At 58.1% G+C, this 21,143-nt stretch overlaps 2 protein-coding genes across 5 annotated transcripts in view; one reads left to right on the forward strand and one right to left on the reverse strand.

The window, feature by feature from the left end:
* The first annotated feature begins 302 nt into the window (after positions 1 to 302).
* LOC111142729 (coiled-coil domain containing 74B) lies at positions 303 to 5,572 on the forward strand. Its single transcript, XM_022496010.1, has 8 exons — positions 303 to 561; positions 1,414 to 1,455; positions 2,487 to 2,543; positions 3,293 to 3,473; positions 4,489 to 4,678; positions 4,755 to 4,834; positions 4,928 to 4,999; positions 5,126 to 5,572. The coding sequence occupies exons 1-8, from the start codon at positions 303 to 305 to the stop codon at positions 5,295 to 5,297; spliced, it is 1,053 nt and encodes a 350-aa protein (XP_022351718.1). The 3' UTR covers positions 5,298 to 5,572.
* A 648-nt stretch (positions 5,573 to 6,220) lies between these two features.
* The window catches only part of LOC111142727 (mediator complex subunit 15), a 66,488-nt gene continuing 51,565 nt past the window's right edge, over positions 6,221 to 21,143 (reverse strand). For 3 of the 4 annotated variants that reach the window (XM_022496008.1, XM_022496006.1, XM_022496009.1), the window contains 9 exons: positions 11,086 to 11,222; positions 10,860 to 10,987; positions 10,511 to 10,645; positions 10,361 to 10,424; positions 9,420 to 9,486; positions 8,749 to 8,909; positions 8,477 to 8,643; positions 7,899 to 7,997; positions 6,221 to 7,222 (listed from right to left, as the gene is read on the reverse strand). In XM_022496008.1, coding sequence (XP_022351716.1) covers positions 7,086 to 7,222; positions 7,899 to 7,997; positions 8,477 to 8,643; positions 8,749 to 8,909; positions 9,420 to 9,486; positions 10,361 to 10,424; positions 10,511 to 10,645; positions 10,860 to 10,987; positions 11,086 to 11,222 — 1,095 coding nt within the window. In that variant the 3' untranslated portion in view covers positions 6,221 to 7,085. The remainder of the gene's footprint in view (positions 7,223 to 7,898; positions 7,998 to 8,476; positions 8,644 to 8,748; positions 8,910 to 9,419; positions 9,487 to 10,360; positions 10,425 to 10,510; positions 10,646 to 10,859; positions 10,988 to 11,085; positions 11,223 to 21,143) is intronic. The other variant, XM_022496007.1, reaches the window with a different exon arrangement.

A 21,143-nucleotide genomic window follows, 5' to 3' on the forward strand; every position in this document is an offset into this window, starting at 1 on the left:
ACATTTCATAAAGCAGAGCGTTTTGTAATTACTGGAAGTAGAAACTCAATCTGTAATCCGTAGCATCCATTCAGAAAGTGAAGTATTAAAACAAACAAGCTTACAAAATTAAGACCTACCCTAAAGGCGGATACCTTTTAAGTCAGGGTGTTAGGGCTGAGGCGGAAGTTGACGCTAGCCCCGCCCCCACAAACAGCCCCGCCCCTCGCACGCCCCGCCCCCTCGCTCGCGCCCGTTTCCGTGGCGACGCGGCACCTAGCCGGGGCAGCCCAGCAACCGAGTGGGCGTGCAGCAGCGGCTACATGAGCGCCGGGGTGGCGGCGGCCGGGCAGCGGCCCCCCAGCTCGGGGATCCCGGGCTCTCGGGGCGCGTCGCGCCCGCGCCCCCGCCAGCCCGCGGTCGTCCAGCACTCCGGACAGCACGGCGCGCAGGCTGGGCACAGCGAGGCGCAGAAGCGGGTCCTGGACCTGGAGAAGAGCCTGCAGTTCCTGCAGCAGCAGCACTCTGAGACGCTGGTCAAGCTCCACGAGGAGATCGAGTACCTCAAGCGGGAGAACAAGGGTGAGTCCGAGCGGCGGGGCCGCGGCTGGGGCGCCCACCGCCAATGGGGCCCGAGGGGACGCAGACCTGCTGCCCTCGGGTGCCTCCAGCACGGAAACACGCGTGGACTCTAGAACACGCAGGGTTTTAAGGAGGACAGACACAGGGCAGCAAGCCAAACCCCGGGTCCTGCCACGCGGGGCTCGGACTCCCTTCCCCCGCCATCGGCCCCAAACCAGGGTGGTCTTGGGGGTCGGGGTGCGTCGGGGCCATCTAGCCATCTGGCAGGGCAGCCTGTCCGTGGCATTTCCCACAGTAAGCCCGGTGGCTGTCTCGTCTCTGGGAATCAGGCCCGCCTGTTTTAAAAAAAACTTTTTGTGGAAGTAAAAAGTGCGAGCATACAGCTTAATGATTTTCACAAACTAAATGCCCCCAAATCAAGGACCTATATGCCCAGCACCATCCAGCTCTCCCGCATACACGAGTCTCCTCAGGGCAAGGCCTTCCTAACTTGGCCCTGCTTGTGGCTCCTCACCCCCATGGGCCAGGCGTGAAGCGGAACCTGTCTTTTACGCTGCTTCCCTCTCTCTTCTCCCTCATGTTTTAGCTGGAGCTCTTCCCCCCACACACCTAGTCCTACCTCAGTTTCTCCCCACCCTTCTCCTGCTGTCTACTTGAAGTGCTAAGTATGAGATCAAGGGGTACCCATTATGTCAGGACTCCACCTCCCCTTGACATAAGGAGTTTTGAGTCAAGGTCATGCGTGAAGTCTCTCAGGGGTTCAGCAGGAGGGGAGCACCCGGGACAAGGCAGACCTCTTCTCTCAAACTGGCAGCAGCTTCAGAAATGACCGAAGCATGTGTTTGCTTTCAGATCTCCATTACAAGCTAATAATGAATCAGAAGCCAAAGAAAGGTAAGAATGAGGCCCTCGGGTGCCTGATGGGAAGTTACTGATGTCTGGAGCAGCTCCTGGGTTGCTTGTGTTCACCCAGCTAGCTGCACTGGCCTATCCCAGTGAGGAGGGGTCCTGGGGGACCTGGAGAGATGCCACTGCCCCCAGCCATGGTTTGGGCGACTGTGCACTGAAGCACAGAGGTGGGGCTCTCGGGGATCCCAAGGCCTGAGGTCTGTGCAGCAGGGAAACAGGCAGAGCAGCTGCCCTCCCTAGCCTTGCTGCTCTGATGGATTCTGACTTGGATTCTGGCTATGGCAGGCCCCAGGCTCCCTCTGCAAGGCTGGCAAGCACTGGGCAGCCCCAGCCCTGGGCCTCTGGCCCGTCACTTCCTAGCACAGAAGGCTCTGTACTAGGAAGGCACAGTCCTTTCAGGGAGCCTCCCTGCCATCTCTACAGTGACCAAGAGGGCTGGGTGAAGGCAGTCGAGATGGAGAGACCCACAGCCACTTACCCACTGCCCTTCCTCATCCTGATAGTAGCCCATTCACTTTGCGTGTCCCCCAGCCCAGCCTGCTCTCCCCACTTACCTTTGGGGCTCAGTCTGGGTGGTGCTAGCCTGGAGCCCCAGTCTTGGGAGGTGTACAGGGCTCCTTTTCTAGGGGACACAGAGAATGGCGTGGTGGTGGGCCCTCCTCCGACAGGGAGGAGCAGCTCCGGTGAGCTGTCCTCGGCAAGTGGCAGGGCCTGTTGGTGGTCCCAGTCCCGAGATGCCAGGGGTCCCCAGTGGGACCTCAGAAGAGGTCATCCTCCTTCAGGGCTCCTTTGGGCCTAAGCCCACTGCTTTCTAGATGGCCCTTCAAGATATCGCCTTTCCCCCGGCCTTGGCTCTGTCTCACCGGAGTTGGGGAGGGCCCTGTGTGAGCACATAGGCGGGCACAGGCGGTGGGCCCCTTATCCATGGAGGGGAGCGGGGGCGGAAGCATCTGGGGACACTAGGATGGAAGCGGCATTCCTGCCATCTCCAACTGACCCTGTGCCTTCTCCCACAGGCAGCATTTCCAGTTCCAGCTTTCATTCCATCAAGTCCGTCTCAAATTCGACGTCAGGTGAGCACACCAGCACCCTCTGTGAGCTCGGGGTCGGGGGAGGGGCACATGCCTCATGAGGACCCTGGGCCCAATGGCCAATGTGGGGCGCTGAAAGCCCCATGGGCTTGGCTACAAAGGGAGTGAACACCAACATGGGGCACAAGGCCCTACGGCAGATGCCCCCCGACACACAGAGAGAGGAGCCTCTGTGCCTCACTAAGTGGTCTTCCAGGGAGGGATGGCACACAGGTGGCCTGGCAGAAGCCCTGCCCCACCAAGCAGACAGGAAGCAGAGGCGGGGGGTGGGGAGAGGCGGCTCCGCCTAGAGTTCTGGGCTTGTGGTGTCCTTTGCAGAGTTAGGGGCTGATAGCTTCTTCCCACTCTGCCTTCCTGAGGCCAGGCGTCCTCGCAGGAGCAGCCCTTGCCCCTTCTCTGCGGGCCCCAGGCAGGCAGTGGGCATTGTCCTTGGAAAGGACACTGGCACAGGCTGGGTCCCAGACCTCCCACTCAGTGTCATTTTGCCCAAAATGGGGCACTGCTTCAGAGTCGGGGAACAGCTGTGGGGCCACCCCCAGCCCTGCCCTTCCCTGAGTACATGGAGCCAGCTTTTCACAGACCCTCAGACCCTTGGGTTTGGATCTCCCAGCAGCCCCCCAGTGGGGGCTCTGTTACCATCTCTTGGTGGAAACCAAGGCAGGGGACAGGCACTCCATGGGCACACATGGCTGATCCTGGGCGACTCAGGCACGGGTTCTCGATGCCCACAGTGACTGCCTTGGCTGCTGCCAACTCTCAAGGCAAGGCCCGGACCCAGCTCAGCTTCTCCAAGAAGCAAGACTCGAAAGCTGACGTTCCCCAGAAGATGGACCTGGAAGAAGAGACCCCAGTTGCTGCCCTGTTCCGCAACAGCAAGCTGGACAAAGCCCCAGGGATGCAGGGGCCGGCCAAGTAAGGGCTCGCCCAGACCCCGTGGGCCCAGCGCTCCATTTACCAAGCTCACACTCTGCCACCAGCCAGCTGCTCAGCCATTCCAAATGGGCCAGTCTGCCGGTGAATGCAGACTTGCTCCAGGCTTGCCCATCCAGTGGGCACTGCCTTCCCCCTTTCCCCAGGGGGTCTGCAGGGTCCCTGTGCTGACTCAAGCCCACACGAGGATGCCAACAGCAGCCTCCAAAACTGTTTTCTCACAGACATGGAACAAAGTGATTTGGCCTTTAAATTACCCTGCTATTCACCAAGTCGGGGAATAAGTAAGTCGGGTTCCTGGGCTCACCCCAGGAAGTGTGCTCGGCTCTGTGAGGCGCAGACCTGGCAGGCCAGAGCAAGACTGGGCTGATACCTGAGTTTCTGGGACTGCCCTGGAAAACAGCAAGGAACCTGGACTTTTTTTTTTTTAAAGACTTTATTTATTTGACAGATCACAAGTAGGCAGAGAGGCAGGCAGACAGAGAGGAGGAAGCAGGCTCCCCGATGAGCAGAGAGCCTGATGCAGGGCTCGATTCCAGGACCCTGGGCTCATGACCTGAGCCGAAGGCAGAGGCTTTAACCCACTGAGCCACCCAGACGCCCCAGGAACCTGGACTTTGCATCCAAAATCAGAGACCCCATTGTGCCCTGGGTAGGGCAACCAGCAGGCTTCCACTTCTTGGCACAGTCCTTAGATTCTCTCAACCAGGCTCACAGGTGTGGGGTCAGGACTGAGGGTGGCCCTGCAGCTTGAACCACATCGAAACTTCAGGGCACCTTGAGAGAGGAGGAAGGGATGGGCCCAGGTCCCAGCTGGCACCGGAGCCCCCCCACCTGGTGCCAGGAGCACCCTGGTCAGCAGAAGGGAACCAGTCCTGAGGAGGCTGTGTGGACACCCCTCCTCCCCACACCAGCCTCAGGCTGGAGCAGGAGCTGCCCAGAAGAGAGGTGGGGGTGGTTAGACCAAGCCTGGCAGGCTAGTTCCAGGCTGCTGCAGTGACTGTTCCAGAGAGGAAGAAGGGGAGACCTCCAGTGCAGTGGCGAGCTCCACGGCAGGCAACCAGCACAAGGGCAAGCAGCCCCCCGTGATGAGCCTGCCTCCATACCTGCGCAAGCCCACCACGATTCAGCAATGTGAGGTTGTCATCCGCCAGCTGTGGAATGCCAACCTCCTGCAGGCCCAAGAGGTGAGGCTCGGGACCCCAATCTGCCCCCCGACCTCTGCGGAGCCTGCCCACTGCCCCTCTTATCCCTGCCTTCCAGTTGCAACACCTCAAGGCCCTCCTTGAAGAAAATCAGAGACCCAAGGTTGCCCCTGAGGAGCCTGGGCCCAGCTCTCCCAAGTGAGTGAGAGCCCTCGCAGCCCTCACCCCACCCCACCCTACCCCAGCGAGGTCTTCTCCTCTGGGGCTCACTGCTGACTCCTCCCTCACCAGGGACCAGGAGGCCCTTCACCCGGGAGCCATGCAGCTCCCCAAGGTCCCCACCAAGGGCATCCCCAAGAAATGGTGAGTTGCATTGGCAGGGGGAGGTTGAGGTGACCTCCAAACCCCGTATGGGGTACGGAAGGGACTGGGACCCAGATGGCTCTGTGCTTTGCCTGGGGCCGCACTGGGCTGGGCTCCTGCTCCCAGGGGCTCTGCAGTGCCCGCTCTCTGCCCGAACAGCCTGATTCTGAGCCCGATGCCCGTGGCGGAGCGCTCCATCCTGCCGGCGCTGAAGCAGACCCTGAAGAGCAACTTCGCCGAGCGGCAGAAGAGGCTGCAGGTGGTGCAGAGCCGGCGGCTGCACCGCTCGGTGCTCTGAGGCCAGCGGCGCCCATCTGCGCCTGCACAGCAGCTCTCGGCCAGGCCCCTGACCAACCCCCCCGCTGGAGATCCTCACCCTCTCTAGATAGCACTTACAGACAATTCTCATACGTTTAGGCTAACTGAAATTCCAGATAAACAAAACTCGTGGCAGATAAAGTACTTGGTCTCAGAACTGGGAAACTGTATTTTCTTGCTCGGTATTTTGCTATTCTGCGTTTACATGAAAACACGTTATGAAAGAATTATTACCCTACCCCACTGAAGACTGGAAATAAAGCTCATTTCTCCACTTGTGCGTCTCATCCTTCACTGCCGTCAGGCATCACTGCCCTGCTCTGTGCCCCTAGCTCTGCTTCCTGCAGTGGGAGGGGCCTTGTGGGGGTGCCTGGGACTCCGGGCTCATCCAAGGCGGGCAAGCGTGCAGGGGAGTTCCTGGCCCTGTGCACAGGGCGAGACGCCTTCTTCCCCATTGGTGCCGGCCAGCTTCCAGGCTGACAAACACAGCTGATGCGCCATCCTGACGGGCCTGCCCTCCAACACGGAGGGCCACGGCACCTTGGGAGCGGCCCTCTCCGGGGCTCTGGAAGCCCACCCGGTGAGACTCCTGCCCCAAGGGCCCCCACAACCACAGCGTCCTATGGCTCATGGGTGCAGTCAGTGTCACGTCCACCTGCCCCTGGCAGGACTGTGCTCCAGGCCTATTTCCTCAGCGCTCATCTCTACTTCTTCTTGCTTCTGGCAGCAGGAACCTGGCCAGAAACCTGGGTGAGGTTACGGCCCTGACACTCAAAAAAGGGTGAACTAAGATCTGGATCTCCATGGCCATCCCCAAGGTGGGGAACCGGGCTCAGCCCCGCCAATGTTCCTCACTGGACAGTAGTACCCAGACTTTCAGAGGGGAGGGGACACAGTGACAAATTCATGACAAACACAGGAATAATAAATTTATTGTAAGAACCACAGATGACATGGTAGTGCACATAGAAAAGGGGGACCCTCTCAACCCCAGAGGGCTGGCGGGCTGATGCCCTGTCAGGGAGCCTTCTTCGCTCTCAGGAACAGCTCTGAGCCCTGACCCCAGAGTGGGCATGGTGCCAGGGACAGGATCCACCCAGGTGCCTGCTCCCCAGGCTCCCCCACAGTGCTGAGCAGACCCCCATGGCTTGAAGGGAGAATGCCATGAGGTATGAGGCCCAGGCGCCTGCAGGGGATCTGCAACCACCTGCAGGCCAAACTTCCTTCTGAGACTCGGCCAGCGCCCTGGGATCCAGGAGTTTCCCTGTGGCTTGCCCCACATGCCCATGGTGGCAGGGTCTGAACCTAAAACTGTGACCAGAGAATTCTGTGTGCGTTTTCAGGGTTTCCTATGCTCTCCATGTTCCCCTACAGGAACAGGATGTGTTTCTGGTGCACACACATAAGAGGCCCTAACAAGACCCTGAGTTCTCCCCCGTGCTACTGAGGAAGGACATGGGCCTTGGAGAGGCCGAGGGGACAGCAGCCCAGGGAGGAGCACACAGGGCTGGTGGCATGTCCGACTCCCTGGGGGATGTCCCAACCCCATCACTGATGCAGCCAGCACCACAGCCACCTGCCCTTGTCATGTACAAGTGTGGGAGGATGTCTGGCAAGTCCCCAAGGCAGAAGATAAAAGCAGGAAAGCTAATCTAAGCCCAGACTCTCTAAGGGAGCCAACACCTAGAAATGTCCGACACGAGGTACAAGTCCTCTGTGGCCCTGACAAGGCCGCTGACTCTCCCCGCAGTCCCCCGCGGCTGGGTGGCTAGGCGGCTGAGAGGCAGGCCTGGTGGATGCTCTGTGCCCAGGTGTTGAGCAGGGCTGTGACTGAGTGCTTGTCGGGGAGCTGCAGCAGCCTCGAGGTCATGCACCGGTGCACCGACTGCAGGAAGGGGTTGGCATCTGCAACAGAGCAGTGGGCCATGAGAGGTGCTGGGCCTGATGCTGGGCCACACAGCAACTCTCTGTGAATGGGCTACCCCATAGACACAGGCTGTCGTCTGGGGCATTCCACCCAGCCAGCGTGAGCAGGGGTGCCATCTCCCTCACACAGTGGGGTAGCTGAGGGGCTTCCCTCCCATGCCCATGCATCAGTGGAGAACTACAGTGTGGACAGGTCTGGAGCCCAGGACCCCCACTCAGGGGCAGTCTTAGGACCCCAGCCCCACACCCCAGCTGAGCTGCAGGGGCACTGGTCCCCATCAACAGGGCTCTCTCTGGGCCTCTGGTCTGAAGCCATGTCACCCAGATGGGTCCCCACGAACCCTAGCTCCTTCTGTGCTCCCCTATCAGCCTTGCAGAGGCCCCCAGGGGTGGATGGGCCTGCTCACTCCTCACCACTACACATGGCTGCCCTGCAGACCGACAGAACACCATAGAGAAAGAGACCCCTTTCTCTCCAAGTGATTTCTGGGCAACCTACTCCTGTCCAAAAAGGGGCAAACAGAGAAAGGGGAGGAGTGGGCTCCACTGTGGGAGCCCAGAGGAAACCTAGTTGCCTGGAGCCGACCCCGTCCCACCAGGGCCCCGAGAGAGCAGCCACAAGGCCTCACCACGGCCGTCCTCGCGGCTCACCCACCGTACTGCCACTGCCGGTCGATCCACAGTGGGCTCTGGGCAGGGTAGTCAGCAGGGACACTGAGCTCCAGTGGCGGCACACTCGGGAGATCCTTGTCATCTGCAACACATGCAGCTGTGCCTGTGACCTGGCCCAAGGCCTCAACCTGCCCTGCCTCACAGCCCTGCTCCGAACAGGGCTCTTCGAATCCCAAAAGGCTCTGGTGAGGCTTGCTGCAAAGTTTGGAGGTCACTCTGACTCCCAGGCTTCCACATTTCCCTAGGGCCTCAGGCTCAGTACCTGGAAGGCAGGGAGGGGGCCTCCCCCGCAGGGGTAAGAGGTGAGTGTGGGGGCTCCAGGCTAGGCCCTCAGGGCACATCCTAGGCCAGGTATGTGGGAGGATCCAGAAGGATGTGGGGCTGGTGGGCCTCGGGGCACGGTATGTGTGTGTGCCTATCTGTGGGAGGCACAGTGCGAGTCCCGATGGGGCAGGCGGGCCTGGGCTGGGCCTGCTCTGGAGCCAGGGGCAGGGGCAGAACCCTGGGGCTGGAGTTGGACTCAGTCTCCCACAGCACCAGCCCCGCCTCCCCAGTACGCACCCAACTTGCATATCAGGTGGACGGTGCCATTGTTACTGCAGTGAGAAGGATCCAAATTCACCAAGAACTTAGGATCTAATCTGGCCACTTCCCCCTGGAGCACGTTGGGGATGGTCTGCCGCTCGTCGTCTTCAAACCTACGCTTCCGGGTGCACACGACCGGGGCTCTGGAGGAGGCAGCTATGGTCACCACACGGGGCTAGGCTGTGGCCCACGACCCACAGCCCACGGCCCACTGCCCAGCGCGAGCCTGAGCCCTGTGCTACACATACGTGATGGGTGGGCCGTGGATGGCTGTCATGGCCGGCACGAAGGTGCGGTACAGGGAATGGTTGAAGACAGGTGAGCGGATATTGGCCAGGACGGCATCAAGGAGCGGCTGGCACAGGTATTGCTGTTTGGTTGGCGGCACCGGAGGCGGCGGGGGTGTGGGCTGGGACAGGACAGCGGGGTCAGCAGCCCACTCTTGGGAAGCTTTCTAGACCCTGAGGTCCATCCTCACAGCCAGACTTTCACGGCTTCCCCACCACCTCTACCCCGAGAGATAAATACAGCTATCTTGGATGCACTCGCCTGCCTTTTGTGGCTTTGACCTTCCCCTGAGGCCCCTCCCCACAGAGCTGGGCCTCGTGCTGGGCAGGGGCAAGTGGAAGCGAGACAGTGGAGATAAGCGTACACAAGTCTGTGAACCTGGCGGAGGGAGGGAACACCCACAGGACCACAGCCGGAGGGTGACCTCTCCCATGTTCGCACACAAGCTCTCCTTCCCCAAGGCCGACCTGACCTGGAAGAAGACTCCTGGGCGAGGTCCCTAGGCTGAGTGGCATGCCCCCTCTACCCACTCCTGCCTGTGAACACTTCTCCCGCTTGTGGGGTGAGTCCCGGTCTCCTCAGAGATGCCTGCGGCCCTCTGAACACCACCAGGCCGTGGTGTCCCACTCACCACTGCCATGTCATTCTTGAGCTTCTCCAGGGCAATCTCACACTTCTGCAGTGTTTTCAGGGGGCACCTGTGGGGAGAAGGGATGTGGCTGACCCTCCATGCTTGACGATGGGGCGCTGGTGGCTCTCAGGTGCTGATTCCAACCACCGCCCGCCTCGCTTCTTCTGGTGTGAACAGAGGCAGCCTCGGCCAGCACAAGCCTCCACAGGAGCCCCAGCCATTGACCAGCTGTTCCTAGATGCAAAGCATAAGGACAGATTGTCCTGTCCCCAGGAGTGGCCCCATCCTGGTTGGCAGAACAGGGCATAAATGTGATGGATCAGTGGGGAGGGACAGAGGTTGGGCCCCTGCCCCCCAGCCGTAGAATTCCAATGAGGATCAATCCAAGAGGGCTCGGAGGGTGGTCCAGATCCAAGAGGCCTAGGTCTGCCATTTCCAGCATTTTGTCTAGTAAATGGAACAGAGAAGACCTTCTAGAAGGGAGCACAGACTAAGAGGCAGGGAGAGGGACAAACCCAAAGGCCAGTCTACATGCACAGTCCTGTACTGCAGACCAAGCTCTGGTGCTCACAGCAGCCCTGGCACTGGCCAGCATGGGCATGTGTGCCGAGAAGCTGGTGCCCCACTGCCTTATAAGTGCTTCTCAAGGGGTCGTCTTGTTTCATTTTCCCAGCCAAGGTGAGTGAGCCACAGCTGCCCCTTTTTGCAGACGGGCTAACTGATATGAAGTCACTTGCCAAAGACCACTGGTAAGTCAGGGGCAGCGCAAAGGTAGGGGGCCAGGGGCTTGGAGCCCCAGCAGATACACGTAAGTGGAGCCCTAAGGCCCCTTCTCTAAACTCCACATCACCACCAAACGCCCATTCAAGGCTGGGCCAACCATGCAGCCGGACGTGGGCAGAGCGCCATCCTTCCTCCAGGAACCTGGAGGCAAAGCTCACCGCTTAGAGGGGTCTGTCAGGATGTCCAGAAGGCTCTTCATCTTACTCAGGTCCTTTTTTCTGTCTGGGACAGAGAAGGGCCACTAAGACACGTGCCTGGGGTATCCCCCCGCCATCCCCAAACATGCTGTGCCCCAGCCCCAGCCGCACCTTCATTCTTGTCAATCTTGTTGATCATGCGGCGCAGGGGCTCGATGTACTTGGAGAGCTGCTTCAGCTTGTCGAGGTACTGCTGCTCCTCGGCCTGGCTGGAGCCAGCTGGGCTCATGACTGAGCTGGGATTCACTACAGGATATGACGTGGTAAGCGCGGCTCCCACCCACAAGCCTGGGCTCTCTGCAAACCCTCCAGGCGGGGATCTAAAGCTCACCCACCCTGTTATAAGCGGAGGCCTCCAGATGGTGAGGGGCGAATCTCAGCCCCTTCACCTGTGGGTCTGTGTGTGGGTTACACAATGGGTTCTGGGCCTCCGATCATACCCACCCCCGACCCGACTTACCTGGGGTGTTTAAAGGTCCCGGGGAGGGGACGCTGAAGTTCTGCGGGGTGCGGGCCGTCACTGGACTCTGGGAGGGCTGTGGTGAGGGGCTCGGCAAGAAGCTACTAGGGGAAGGGGCAGGGCCAGAGCTGCAGCAAAACAAAAGCAGGTGCACCTATGAGCTAGGGCACAAGGTGGGGCCCGCCCTGGAAGCCAGGTGGGGAGGGCCACCCCCTGCCAGGCCTACCTGACGTTGGAGTTGGGCTGCGAGCTGGGCTGGCCAGGCTGCGGGGATGGCTGCGGGGGAGGGGGCATCGACTGTGGGGTCTGCACCTGCTGGCCCGGTGATGGCGAGGACAGCATGGTGAGGCTGTTCTGGCTGACCTGGAAGTGGAGGGGGCTCAGCCTGCTCGTCTGCCACACGTTCTCACTCCTGCTGCGCCCTCACTCCCACCCCCATCCCCGTGTCACAGACCCCATCTGCACACAGAAGCCCCCTCACCCTCTCAGCCTCACCCAAATACCCCTTCTTTCAGACACCCTGCGTCATGAATACCAACACGGGCACAGGGCCCCACCCCGAGGAGCCACACACACAAGTCCACGATGATGAGCGGCTGGCACAAAGGCCCGGCTGGGCAGCTCCTGCTCCTTGGCAGGAAGACAATGAGGTCCACAGGCTTCTGTGCTGGAATAGGACATCCCCATGTTTCTGTTTGACGGGGCGGGGAGCCAGAGAAGGCCTATGGCCTTGGATGGTGCTGCCTGGCCTTCCCGGCCTGTGTTGCTCTCCTCTACGTGCCAGTGAGGACCCCGCCCTGCAACAGATGGGACCATCTTCCCACGTGCTTCCGTGAGCTCCTCTCAGCTCTCAGGGCACAGTGGGAGCCTCTCTCATGTTAATGGGAGCAAAGTGGCCCCTGTGTCAGCCCCTGACAGCACGTGTGGCCTGAGGACCCTTGGTCTGGTGGCTGAGCAGCCTGCCCTTGACTGGCAGAGCGAGCAGACCTGCCTCGCCCAGGACATGGTGATGGCAGCGTAAGGGCCCAGCAAGAACCAGCCCAAAGTTCCCTGCCAGTTTCAGGGCTTCCCAGGGTCAGCGGAGGGGGCTCCTCCCACACCCTAGTCAAGCTCCTACATGCTGAGCCCCCCTCAGAGCCTGCTTCCTGGAGCCTAGTCCACAACCCCCCCAACTCTTGGACTGTCCAGTTCTGCAGACCAAGCCCAGTGCTTGTCTCAGGGTACTCTAGACTCTTGTGCCATCTGGGGCGGGGGGTTTGCACCTTCCTCCCACACACTCATCTGCCATCGGGGCGGGGGCAGGAACATGCACGCTCAGGCCTCCAGCTGCTAGGCCCGGTTGTTCTACCAAGTGAAGCAATAGGTCCCAGGTGATTCACAGTGATGCCAGCGAGGGCAGAAACAGGGCCTGGGGTAGCTAAATTGAACTGAGTGCAGCAGGCTTCTCCTAGGCAGGGCTTGCCTTCAGTGCTGGGCTACGCTGAGTCCCAGGGCGGGCAGCATGCCCCCGGCACTGGACAAGAGGCTCCAGAATCCACCCAACAAACTCCCAGGACTAGGAAGGTGAACAGGCCATCTCAGAAGAGCCCATGCCAAGAAGCATATGGTGCCAAGGAGGGAGAACTACAGGCCTGGGGCCTCCACACCGTGGGCTCAGCCTGCGAGGCCTGGGAACTCCCCTGGAGTGATTTCCTACAAAGGCCCCACTGTCACCTCCCCTTTCTCTCTCCCCAACCTGCTGCCACACACCACCTTGTGCCCCTGAAACTGCCTCTTGATGTGCCCTCTTCCTGCCTCACCTACCCGCACCTGCCCCAGGGAAGAGCCCCAGCCTTATTAGCTTCTGCTCCAGCAGATGTCCCTTCTAGAAGGTGTTCAGCTCCTGTCTGTAGTGTAAAGCTGGTGCTTCTCTTAAGGGAAATGAGACATGTGAGGGCACCATGGCCAGCACAAAGCCACTGCAAGGGGAAGGCCACTGCACAGTTCACTTCCCACCTAAATGTCTGAAGCTGTATCTTAAAAGGCGCCCTCAGCACTGCGACCACGGGAAACAGGGCACTTTCCCCACACCCTCTGCTGGGTTCCATGGAGCATACATGGCTCCCCTGGGCATTAGAGTCCACAAGATACAGGCAAGAGCAGCCTGCCCCGGACCTGGGCACAAGCTCAACACTTCTGCTTCCTCCTACGAGCCTGTCTCTTACATCTAGCCACAGGCTACCCCAGGCCACTCTCCAGGCCACCACAGGAAAACCCCTAGGCTTTTGACATCCAATCCAAATCTCTTTACATCTGACAGCGCCTCTGGAAAAACGCCTGATTCTGTTGGCAACACACACATTCCCCTCCCCAGGCCTTCAGGATCCCTTCCCCAGTCAGCCCAGGGCTCATATGCTTCCCAGATCCTGAGATGCCACAGACACACGCAGGACAAGGAGTCGCAACCTGAAGGTCTCTGTCAAGAAAACAATGGCCAACCAAAGTGGCTAAGGAGACAGAGACCCTGTTCCGTTTGGCTGATGCTGGGGCAGAGAGAAGCGAGACAGCTGGGCACCTCCAGTGATGTATGAAGCCCCCCAGAGGGGAGCACCGCTGCCCTAGCTCTGCATCTTCCCTCCCCATGCATGTTCTGCCAGAGGCACAGGCTTGATGGTCACAGTGGCTGGCACATGCCATGTGACACTAATGTACCCGCCCACTGTCACCTATATATCACACAGGGGAAGTGGGAATTAAGAAGGGACATGCTCAAGGTCACACGGCTAGCAGAGGAATTCAGGCATCTCAGCACCATCTACTCTCCCAAGGAGCAAGGACAAGTGTCTGGGAAGAGACCCTGCACAACAGCCTGAAGGCAGGAGCGGGGGAAGGCAAGGTTCAAGCAGAGGGGACACAGCCGGAGCACAGGGGAGTGGCAGGGCCAGGATGCTGGGCAGCGGGGCAGCAGGCCTCATCTGGGGAGCTAAGTGCAATGAAGATACCTCAGGGGATGCTGGTGGCACCATAGCCTCTAGCCATCTTGGGACAACCCATGCCCACCAGACATCCCTGGAACATTCCCATCCTCCTGGCCCTTGTACGTGATGTGTCCCCAGAGCAAAGACGAATATGGACCCCACCATAGCACCACCTGCTCACACTGCCAGGGACCCCACGTCACCCCTGCACCCCTGGACCCCCACGCAGGGCACTGCATCCAGCACGTGTCCAGCACAGAATCCTGCTCTGTCATGGGCGTCGGAGTCATGAAGTGTTCCCCCAGTCTGAAGACACAGCCATGGGACACGCTGTAGGGCCGGGGGCAGAGAGTGTCTGAGAGCCCCATCTCCTGAAGGGCTGACAGAACAGGCCTTCTAGCTCGCCTGTTCTCCTGACCCCGTTTGTTGCCACAAGGAAGGAATCAGGCAGACAGGTGCTGCAGGCACTGAAGCACCTCACTCCAGGGCCTGGAGCAGCTGGCTGCCGAAGGCTCCGCTGGGGCACCCACGGGACGGCAGCGGCAGCCTTGACCTGTAAGGAAGCATCTTCAGAATAAGCATGCTCTTCTCAGAAGGGACGCGATCAGCAAGACACAGACATGAGAGCAGCTGCACACCGATTCTGGACCCAGGTCTGTGACCAGCCAAATGACCACAGTGTGCCTGTGCTGGCGCAGGGGTGGAAGGATGCAGGGTGTGGGGGGCAGGTCTGACCCTGGAAGCCAGGACCCCACCAAGAGGCCAGGGTGGGAAAAAGAAGTTGTGGAGCCTGGGCCGAGGATTTAATGGAGTGTCTGGGCCCCTTTTACAGGGGGTGGTGACTTCTCTGGCCTGAAGCACTGCCGGGGGCCCAGTGGTGGACATTTACCTCCACTGAGGGGGGTGACAACAGGGGGTTCTCCTAAATGCGTAACCTGTGACCCACGGCAGTGAGAATGAACAAGTCCACAGACAGAAGTAATTCAAGGCCTGGCAGGTACCACATACTCACCATGCTAGGGACATATTCTTATGGAAATCAGCGCCACGTGTTGACGCCAAGGTCATTCCCCCACACCCAACAACCCAACCTCAGTATCCCCGATGGATACTACGCCAGAGGCTGCAGGATAGGAAAACAAGCAGCTCAAGGTCACAGAACTGACAATCAAAGGGACCAGGACAGGAACACTCACTAGTGACAGGTGCGCAGGTAATGGGGCCGGGGGTGCCTGAGGCAGCAAGGGATGGAGCCCTGAGCCAGGGGTCGTGCGGAGGACCCCATGCAGCCTTAGGTCATGGGAATTGCGCCCGGGTTCCACGCCGCCCAGCCCTCCGCGCCACCTCAGTTAACGGACCCACCGTCCTGCCGCACAAACTCGCTCTTCCAGTGAGCTCTGTCAGAAGGCCTTTTGACCAGCAGGTTCCAGCCACTTCTGCCTCCCACCATGCAATGACTACCAAAAGGGAGGCCAGTGCCGAAGAACTCACACTCCAGTCAGTGAGAAACTGCTCTTGGCACATTTGGGGGAACTCTTTAGGGTCAGGAGGCAGAAGGGTTACAAGAGACCACGCTGCCAAATGGCAGTGCCTCGGCCTCAGGAAGGTCCCTGCCCCTGTCTCAGTGGCGGTGGTGGCGTGATGCAGGGCCCGAGGCCGGCAGCCCATGACCACCCTGCCTGGACAGCCCAGCTCCTGGGCGGCAACAGTGGTGCCTGCACATGGGCCATCGGGGAAGGGCAGGCCCATCTGCTAGGGTTACAGGTGCAGCTGCCTGACAGGAGGAACGGCACCTTACAGTAGTGGCAACTCTGGGGTGTGCACAGCAAACCCACTAGAATGGGAAGCCCATCAGAATAGGGAACCTTTTTACCACTTTATTCTCCAAGTCCTAGAAAAGGGCCTGGCCCACAGAATGCACATGACAACAATCTGTTAAATGACTATGCCACGGAAGAATTCCAGATGCTGTACGGTAATGGGAGAGCCAGGAATTCAGCTCTCTGAAAAAGTGTGATGCACACAGAAGACTCTGGACACCCGGAAAGGAGCTCATGTAGTAAATTCTACACTCCACCTAGTAAACTGTAGAACAGCACAGTACCCGAGAACTTTCCATCACAACAGACCGACTTGTTCTATAATCTGTGCTGTCCACTACAGGAACCACTGGTTTCCTCATGGCACCCTGGGCCCTTGACATGTAACTGAATTTCAATGTAAGAAACTGAATTTTTAGGGGCACCTGGGTGGCTCAGTGGGTTAAGCCTCTGCCTTCAGCTCAGGTCATGATCTCAGGGTCCTGGGATTGAGTCCCGCATCAGGCTCTCTGCTCGGCAGGGAGCCTGCTTCCTCTTCTCTCTCTCTGCCTGCCTCTTTGCCTACTTGTGATCTCTGTCAAATAAATAAAATCTTTAGAAAAAAAAAAAAAAAAAGAAACTGAATTTTTAGTTTTTTTAAATCTTAACTAATTTAAAAGTAAATACCTATGTATGGCTGATGATTTTACAGTATCAACAGCACAGCTCAAGAAAGCCAGCCTCTCTGCTTACCTTTGGTTTCATTTTAGCACGAAAAAGACCCCACCATAACTATCTAAAACACTAAACTTTAAAAACTTTTTTTTAAAGTAAACTCTACCCCCCATGTAGGACTTGAACTCATGACCCTGAGATCAAGAGTCAAATTCTCCAACTGAGCCAGCCAGGCACCCCTAAAACATTAAATTTCTTCAAAAGAAAGTTAGCTCCCATCTTCTCCAGCAAATGAAAATACCAAAACTATCCAAAACACTGAAATGAAAATAAACCCAGGTATTCACTCCTGCACCACATAAGCCAAACCCAGCTCACGTGAGGTTGGTAAGTCACTCTGAAAATCATGGTGAAGGAAGTCAGCAGCGATCACGACGGGCCTCACGAAGGTGCTCAGAGGACCCTGAGCTTCCTGGGGGCCCTCGGTGCTGCCCCAGAAACACCTGTGCTGAGGGCTATCTGCCCAAAGGGGTGGAGCTTGACTGCGTGGCAGCAGGGGTCTGGTGGGCAGGAACTGGGCTCTTACATGCATCCCACCTGGGGCCAAGGCTGTGGTGATCGTCTTGAGGTCAGAGGGAAAACAGCGATCCCACCAAGAAACACAATGTGTGGGCAAGTGGAGAGGGGTGTGTAGCCTCTGAGACAGGGAGTGCCCAAGGGTGAGGGGTCTCTGGGGCTCAGGGCAGCCTGGCCTAGATGTCCCCGCCCACAACACTGAGGCCTGTGCACGCATCCAGAGCCCACCGGAGCCTCCAAGAATGCTGCCTCCAGACCTCTCTGTGCTGTTGGTTGCACTCCTTCAACAAACCTCTGATCTGCTGACGAGCCCACAGAACCCTCAGGGCCCAATCTCACTGGCCATGGCGGCGGTTCTGGGAGACTAGGCTCTGGCGCCAGACTCAGAAAGAGAGCCCTCCACTAAAGTTACTATGAGAAGTCGACCACCGTTAAAACAGAAGAGTCCACAGAAGCCAGCTCACAGCACCTCTCCTTTTCAGGAGTCAAAATGGCTGATCAAAATGCCTTTGAGGGCCTGAACTCAAACCACCCTCCTCTCCTCAGGCCTCTGGGCAGCTTTCAGAGAACTGGTTTCCTTCTGTGAGGACAGTCACGGCAGGGTTGGCAAGGGAAGCCTGGCACTCTATACCTCCCAGGTGCACCTCTCAAAGGATGCGAGTCAGGTCTGTCCTAAGCATACAAGATGACTGCAGACTCCAGAACTCTAGCATGCTCTGGAACCGCTCTCCTCATCCACATATACTTCTAGAAGCATATGGGTACCGAGTCAGGCTGAGCACAGCTGTGAATCTGGGCCTGGCTTGTGCTAATGGGAACCTGGTGGTTGCCCGTGGCCTTGGCACCCTAGCTCTGGGCTCAGAGTCGGGGAATGGAGCCTGCACCTGGGCCCTAGAGAGCAGGGTCTACATGCACTCACAAGCGTTAGGATGAAACCAACTAAAATAGCAGGGCTGGGTGCAGAAAGGAAGCAGATCCGAGAAAAACCCCAACCAAAACCTTTGTCACGGGAGGTTTGTAAGCTGGTCCCTGAGACCAGTGCGGCCGGATGGCCACTCAGTCCCTACGGCAGGTATGCCAGGGACAGCGCTCTGACACAGGACAAAGGCCTGCTCCTCCAAGAAGCCCTGGCATCACATGCATGTTCCACACTCACACCCACGGGTCACAACGCGCAGCCACCTGGGGTGACACAAGCAGCAGCAGATGCCAACCTGCTGGGCTGGGGAGTGGATGCCCCTCCAGCCACACAACAAAGAACCTGCCAGGGTGGGAGGCCAGGAAGCCACTGTCCCGGTGTCTGCCAAAACTCGGGCCCAGTCCCATGAAGCCCACCAGCCCGTGAGACACAAAGTGGGACACTGGCGGGGTGTGCGAGCACTCACAGAGTACTCGGGGAAACAGGCATATCTTCCCCTGGAGGGCCTACGGCCTGCACTGAGAGTAGGGCCGAAAGCAAGGGTCCCTGGGACTGGCTCTCCAGTGGTCAGCTGGGGCAGCAGTGAACAGTGTCCGTTTACAACCAGTACTGCACTCACAGGAGCCCACCGGCAACTCAGCAGCGCCCCCTCCAGGGGAAGAAAGGCCTTGAGAAATCAGTCAGGTGGGATGAGAGAGGTGGAAACTTTTTCCAGGAAAAAATTGAAGTAATAAGGAATGAAAAGCTTAAATCTAATTCGCCACTGACTGCTTTTCTCGTAACTTGAGAACTCCTGAGAGGGAAAGTTCGTTTTTTTTTTTTTTTAAACCACAAATCCTAATGGAAAACACATCGGTAGTGTTTACCGGATCACATGAGCCCCACAGCCGACAACCAGCAATTCCTTGCATTCTCACAAGCATCAATGTTCACTACTACCAACAACCTCTACTCAGAAAGGAATTCACAGTCCACCGTGCAGGCTACAGGCCTGCTTCCCCGCAGGACACGGGGCAACAGGGCCCAGGAAGAGGAGAGCGAGGTCCGAGTAGTGCACCAAGGCATGGTGTGAGATCACTGTGCAGCAGCCAGGTTACCTGCACACACGTCAGGGAAGTGTGCTTTGAGGACAATTCTTTGTAACTTGAGAATTGTAGCTAAATTTCCATATACTAACAGAATAGAAGGTCAAGAGACAAAAGCCTCAGTATTTTTGGAAACGGAGACACATTGTGTTCTGGATTTATCTACAGTCACAGATAAAGTTTAGGGGAGAAAAGGAAGTTAGTGCATTTCTTGTCGTATTCTAGTACATTCCATTATGGGTGATGATGACATCATCTTTCATTTACACAAGTAATGTCAGATAAAACAGAGCCTGGGCTCAGGGTTCACCAATTTTCCTGGGACACCAGAATACTAACCTTCACCCCAGGCTGAGAGCCCTAGTCACCCGTCAGACTCATGGCACTGGCGAGCGTGAAGAGGCGCCTCTCTTCTGCTCTGCCTGGAAAGACCAGGCACGGAGGGCTGCGTGCTCAGGGCCCTGGCCCCAGCACTTCTCTCACAGAACCGCCAGAACCTGGCCATGCATCAGGATATGCATTATCAGTTAAACAGCAAAAAACTGGAAATCATTTCAGGGTCCAAGAACAAGACACTAGGTAAGGACATAAGAATACATTCATAGGTGTTCAGTGTAAAGTAACACTGACTGAGGGTGTTTAATTATAGGGGAGGGGCACCAGGCTGACTCAGTCAGCAGAGCACATGACTCTTGTCTCCAGGTTGTGAGTTCAAGCCCCATGTTGGGCGTGGAGCCTACTTAAAAAAAAATAATAAATAAAATCAAGTATTTGCATCAGAGTATCTGCAGCCTTGTCTTGTGACTGTGCCAACCCAGGCTGCAAAGGAAGGCTGTGAATTCAAAGATGCCCCCGGGAAGGTCTGTCACACCCCAGGAACCCTGCTGCTACTAGAACAACACAGCAATGCAGGCCCTAACTCTGAGACAGACCACCCACAGAGGCCCTCAGGGTGCGGCCACTAGGCTGAGAGGCGCAGCAGAAGGGCACACTGTGCACAGCTGGGCTTCAAGAATGCTCCCTCTACCACCAGCACCTGGGAATCCCACCACATGGCCACACAGCACAGGGCAGAGCCTCTCGCCCGCTCCCTAAGGCTGATCTGTGACACCTGAGAGAGGTGGACATCACTCCTGAAAAACCTCAAGGCACATGCCTCATAAAAGCGAACCCTCCCACAAACATTCAAGTAATGACCCCCGCATCCTCCCCAGCTATCAGAGTCCCACCATCTTCCCAGTGTCCCCGCCGAAAAAAAAGAATCCGGGGCCCACCTTAGTTCTGCCTTAGCAGAACTCCACTGAGTGGGGAAGGTTACACATCAAGGTTACTCTAGAGGTGACTGAGCCCGCAGTCAAGCTCTCATGCTGGCTGGGCTGGGTCCTCCAGCAGAAGCAGAGCAGGGTAACCGCCAGGAAGAACAGCCCTAAACACGGGCTCAGTGTGGGGTCCTGAGTGCACAGACTACATCTGCTTTAGGGCTTAGCTACATGCAAACACGTCAGGTCCCTCTGCTGGCACACGTCCCTTCAGGCAGCTTCCCATGGACTGGATCAACGTGGCCAGGACCAGACAGGACCAATTTTGAGCCACGTCCATCATGAGATGTCATCAGACACTAAGAGAACACACAGTATCCCAGAAGCGTTCAACATGTGCTGTTACCGGCCACGGAGCTGGGCTGACCTGGAGGTAGTGCGCAGGGCAGGGGCACAGCAGCGTGCTGGGGACAGCCCAGCTTGGGCAGAACCTGATATGTGGCACTGCACCTAGCAGGTCTGTTCTGTCTAAAGCCAACACTCTCTCCTGAGCCAGTGTTCCCACTGCCAGGTGGAGACAGAAAGAACCAAGATCCCAGACTAGACGTCTCCCCTCCTTGGCACCAGCAGGCGGAGGTTGTGGGGGGCGGGGTCTGTGGAAAAATCACGAGGCCCGATCTGCAACCCTAAACACCAACAAGAATCTGGCCTCTGCTAGGAAAGGCCGGGCAAGGCCTACTCTGCCCCCTTGACATCCAATACACAGAGGGTGAGCACAGAGGGCCTCAGCTATGCCTCTCAGCACAGGGGGCCAGCTCTGGCAGCCAACTGGGCGAGGAGCTGCAGCACAAGCCTGTGCCATCCACCGGCACCGGGTACCAACCTTGGGGGCGCTCTTCCGTTTCCAGAGCGCCACCGTACACCAACTACCGGCCCTGCGCGCCAAGCTGAGGCGAGGCTGAGACCACAGCGCTATCCTCTCCAACACATGTTCTCAGAGAAGGAGGGAAGGGG

The sequence above is a fragment of the Enhydra lutris genome, unplaced genomic scaffold, assembly GCF_002288905.1.
Source record: "Enhydra lutris kenyoni isolate GAN:26980312 unplaced genomic scaffold, ASM228890v2 scaffoldscaffold8, whole genome shotgun sequence".
Classification (NCBI taxonomy): domain Eukaryota; kingdom Metazoa; phylum Chordata; class Mammalia; order Carnivora; family Mustelidae; genus Enhydra; species Enhydra lutris.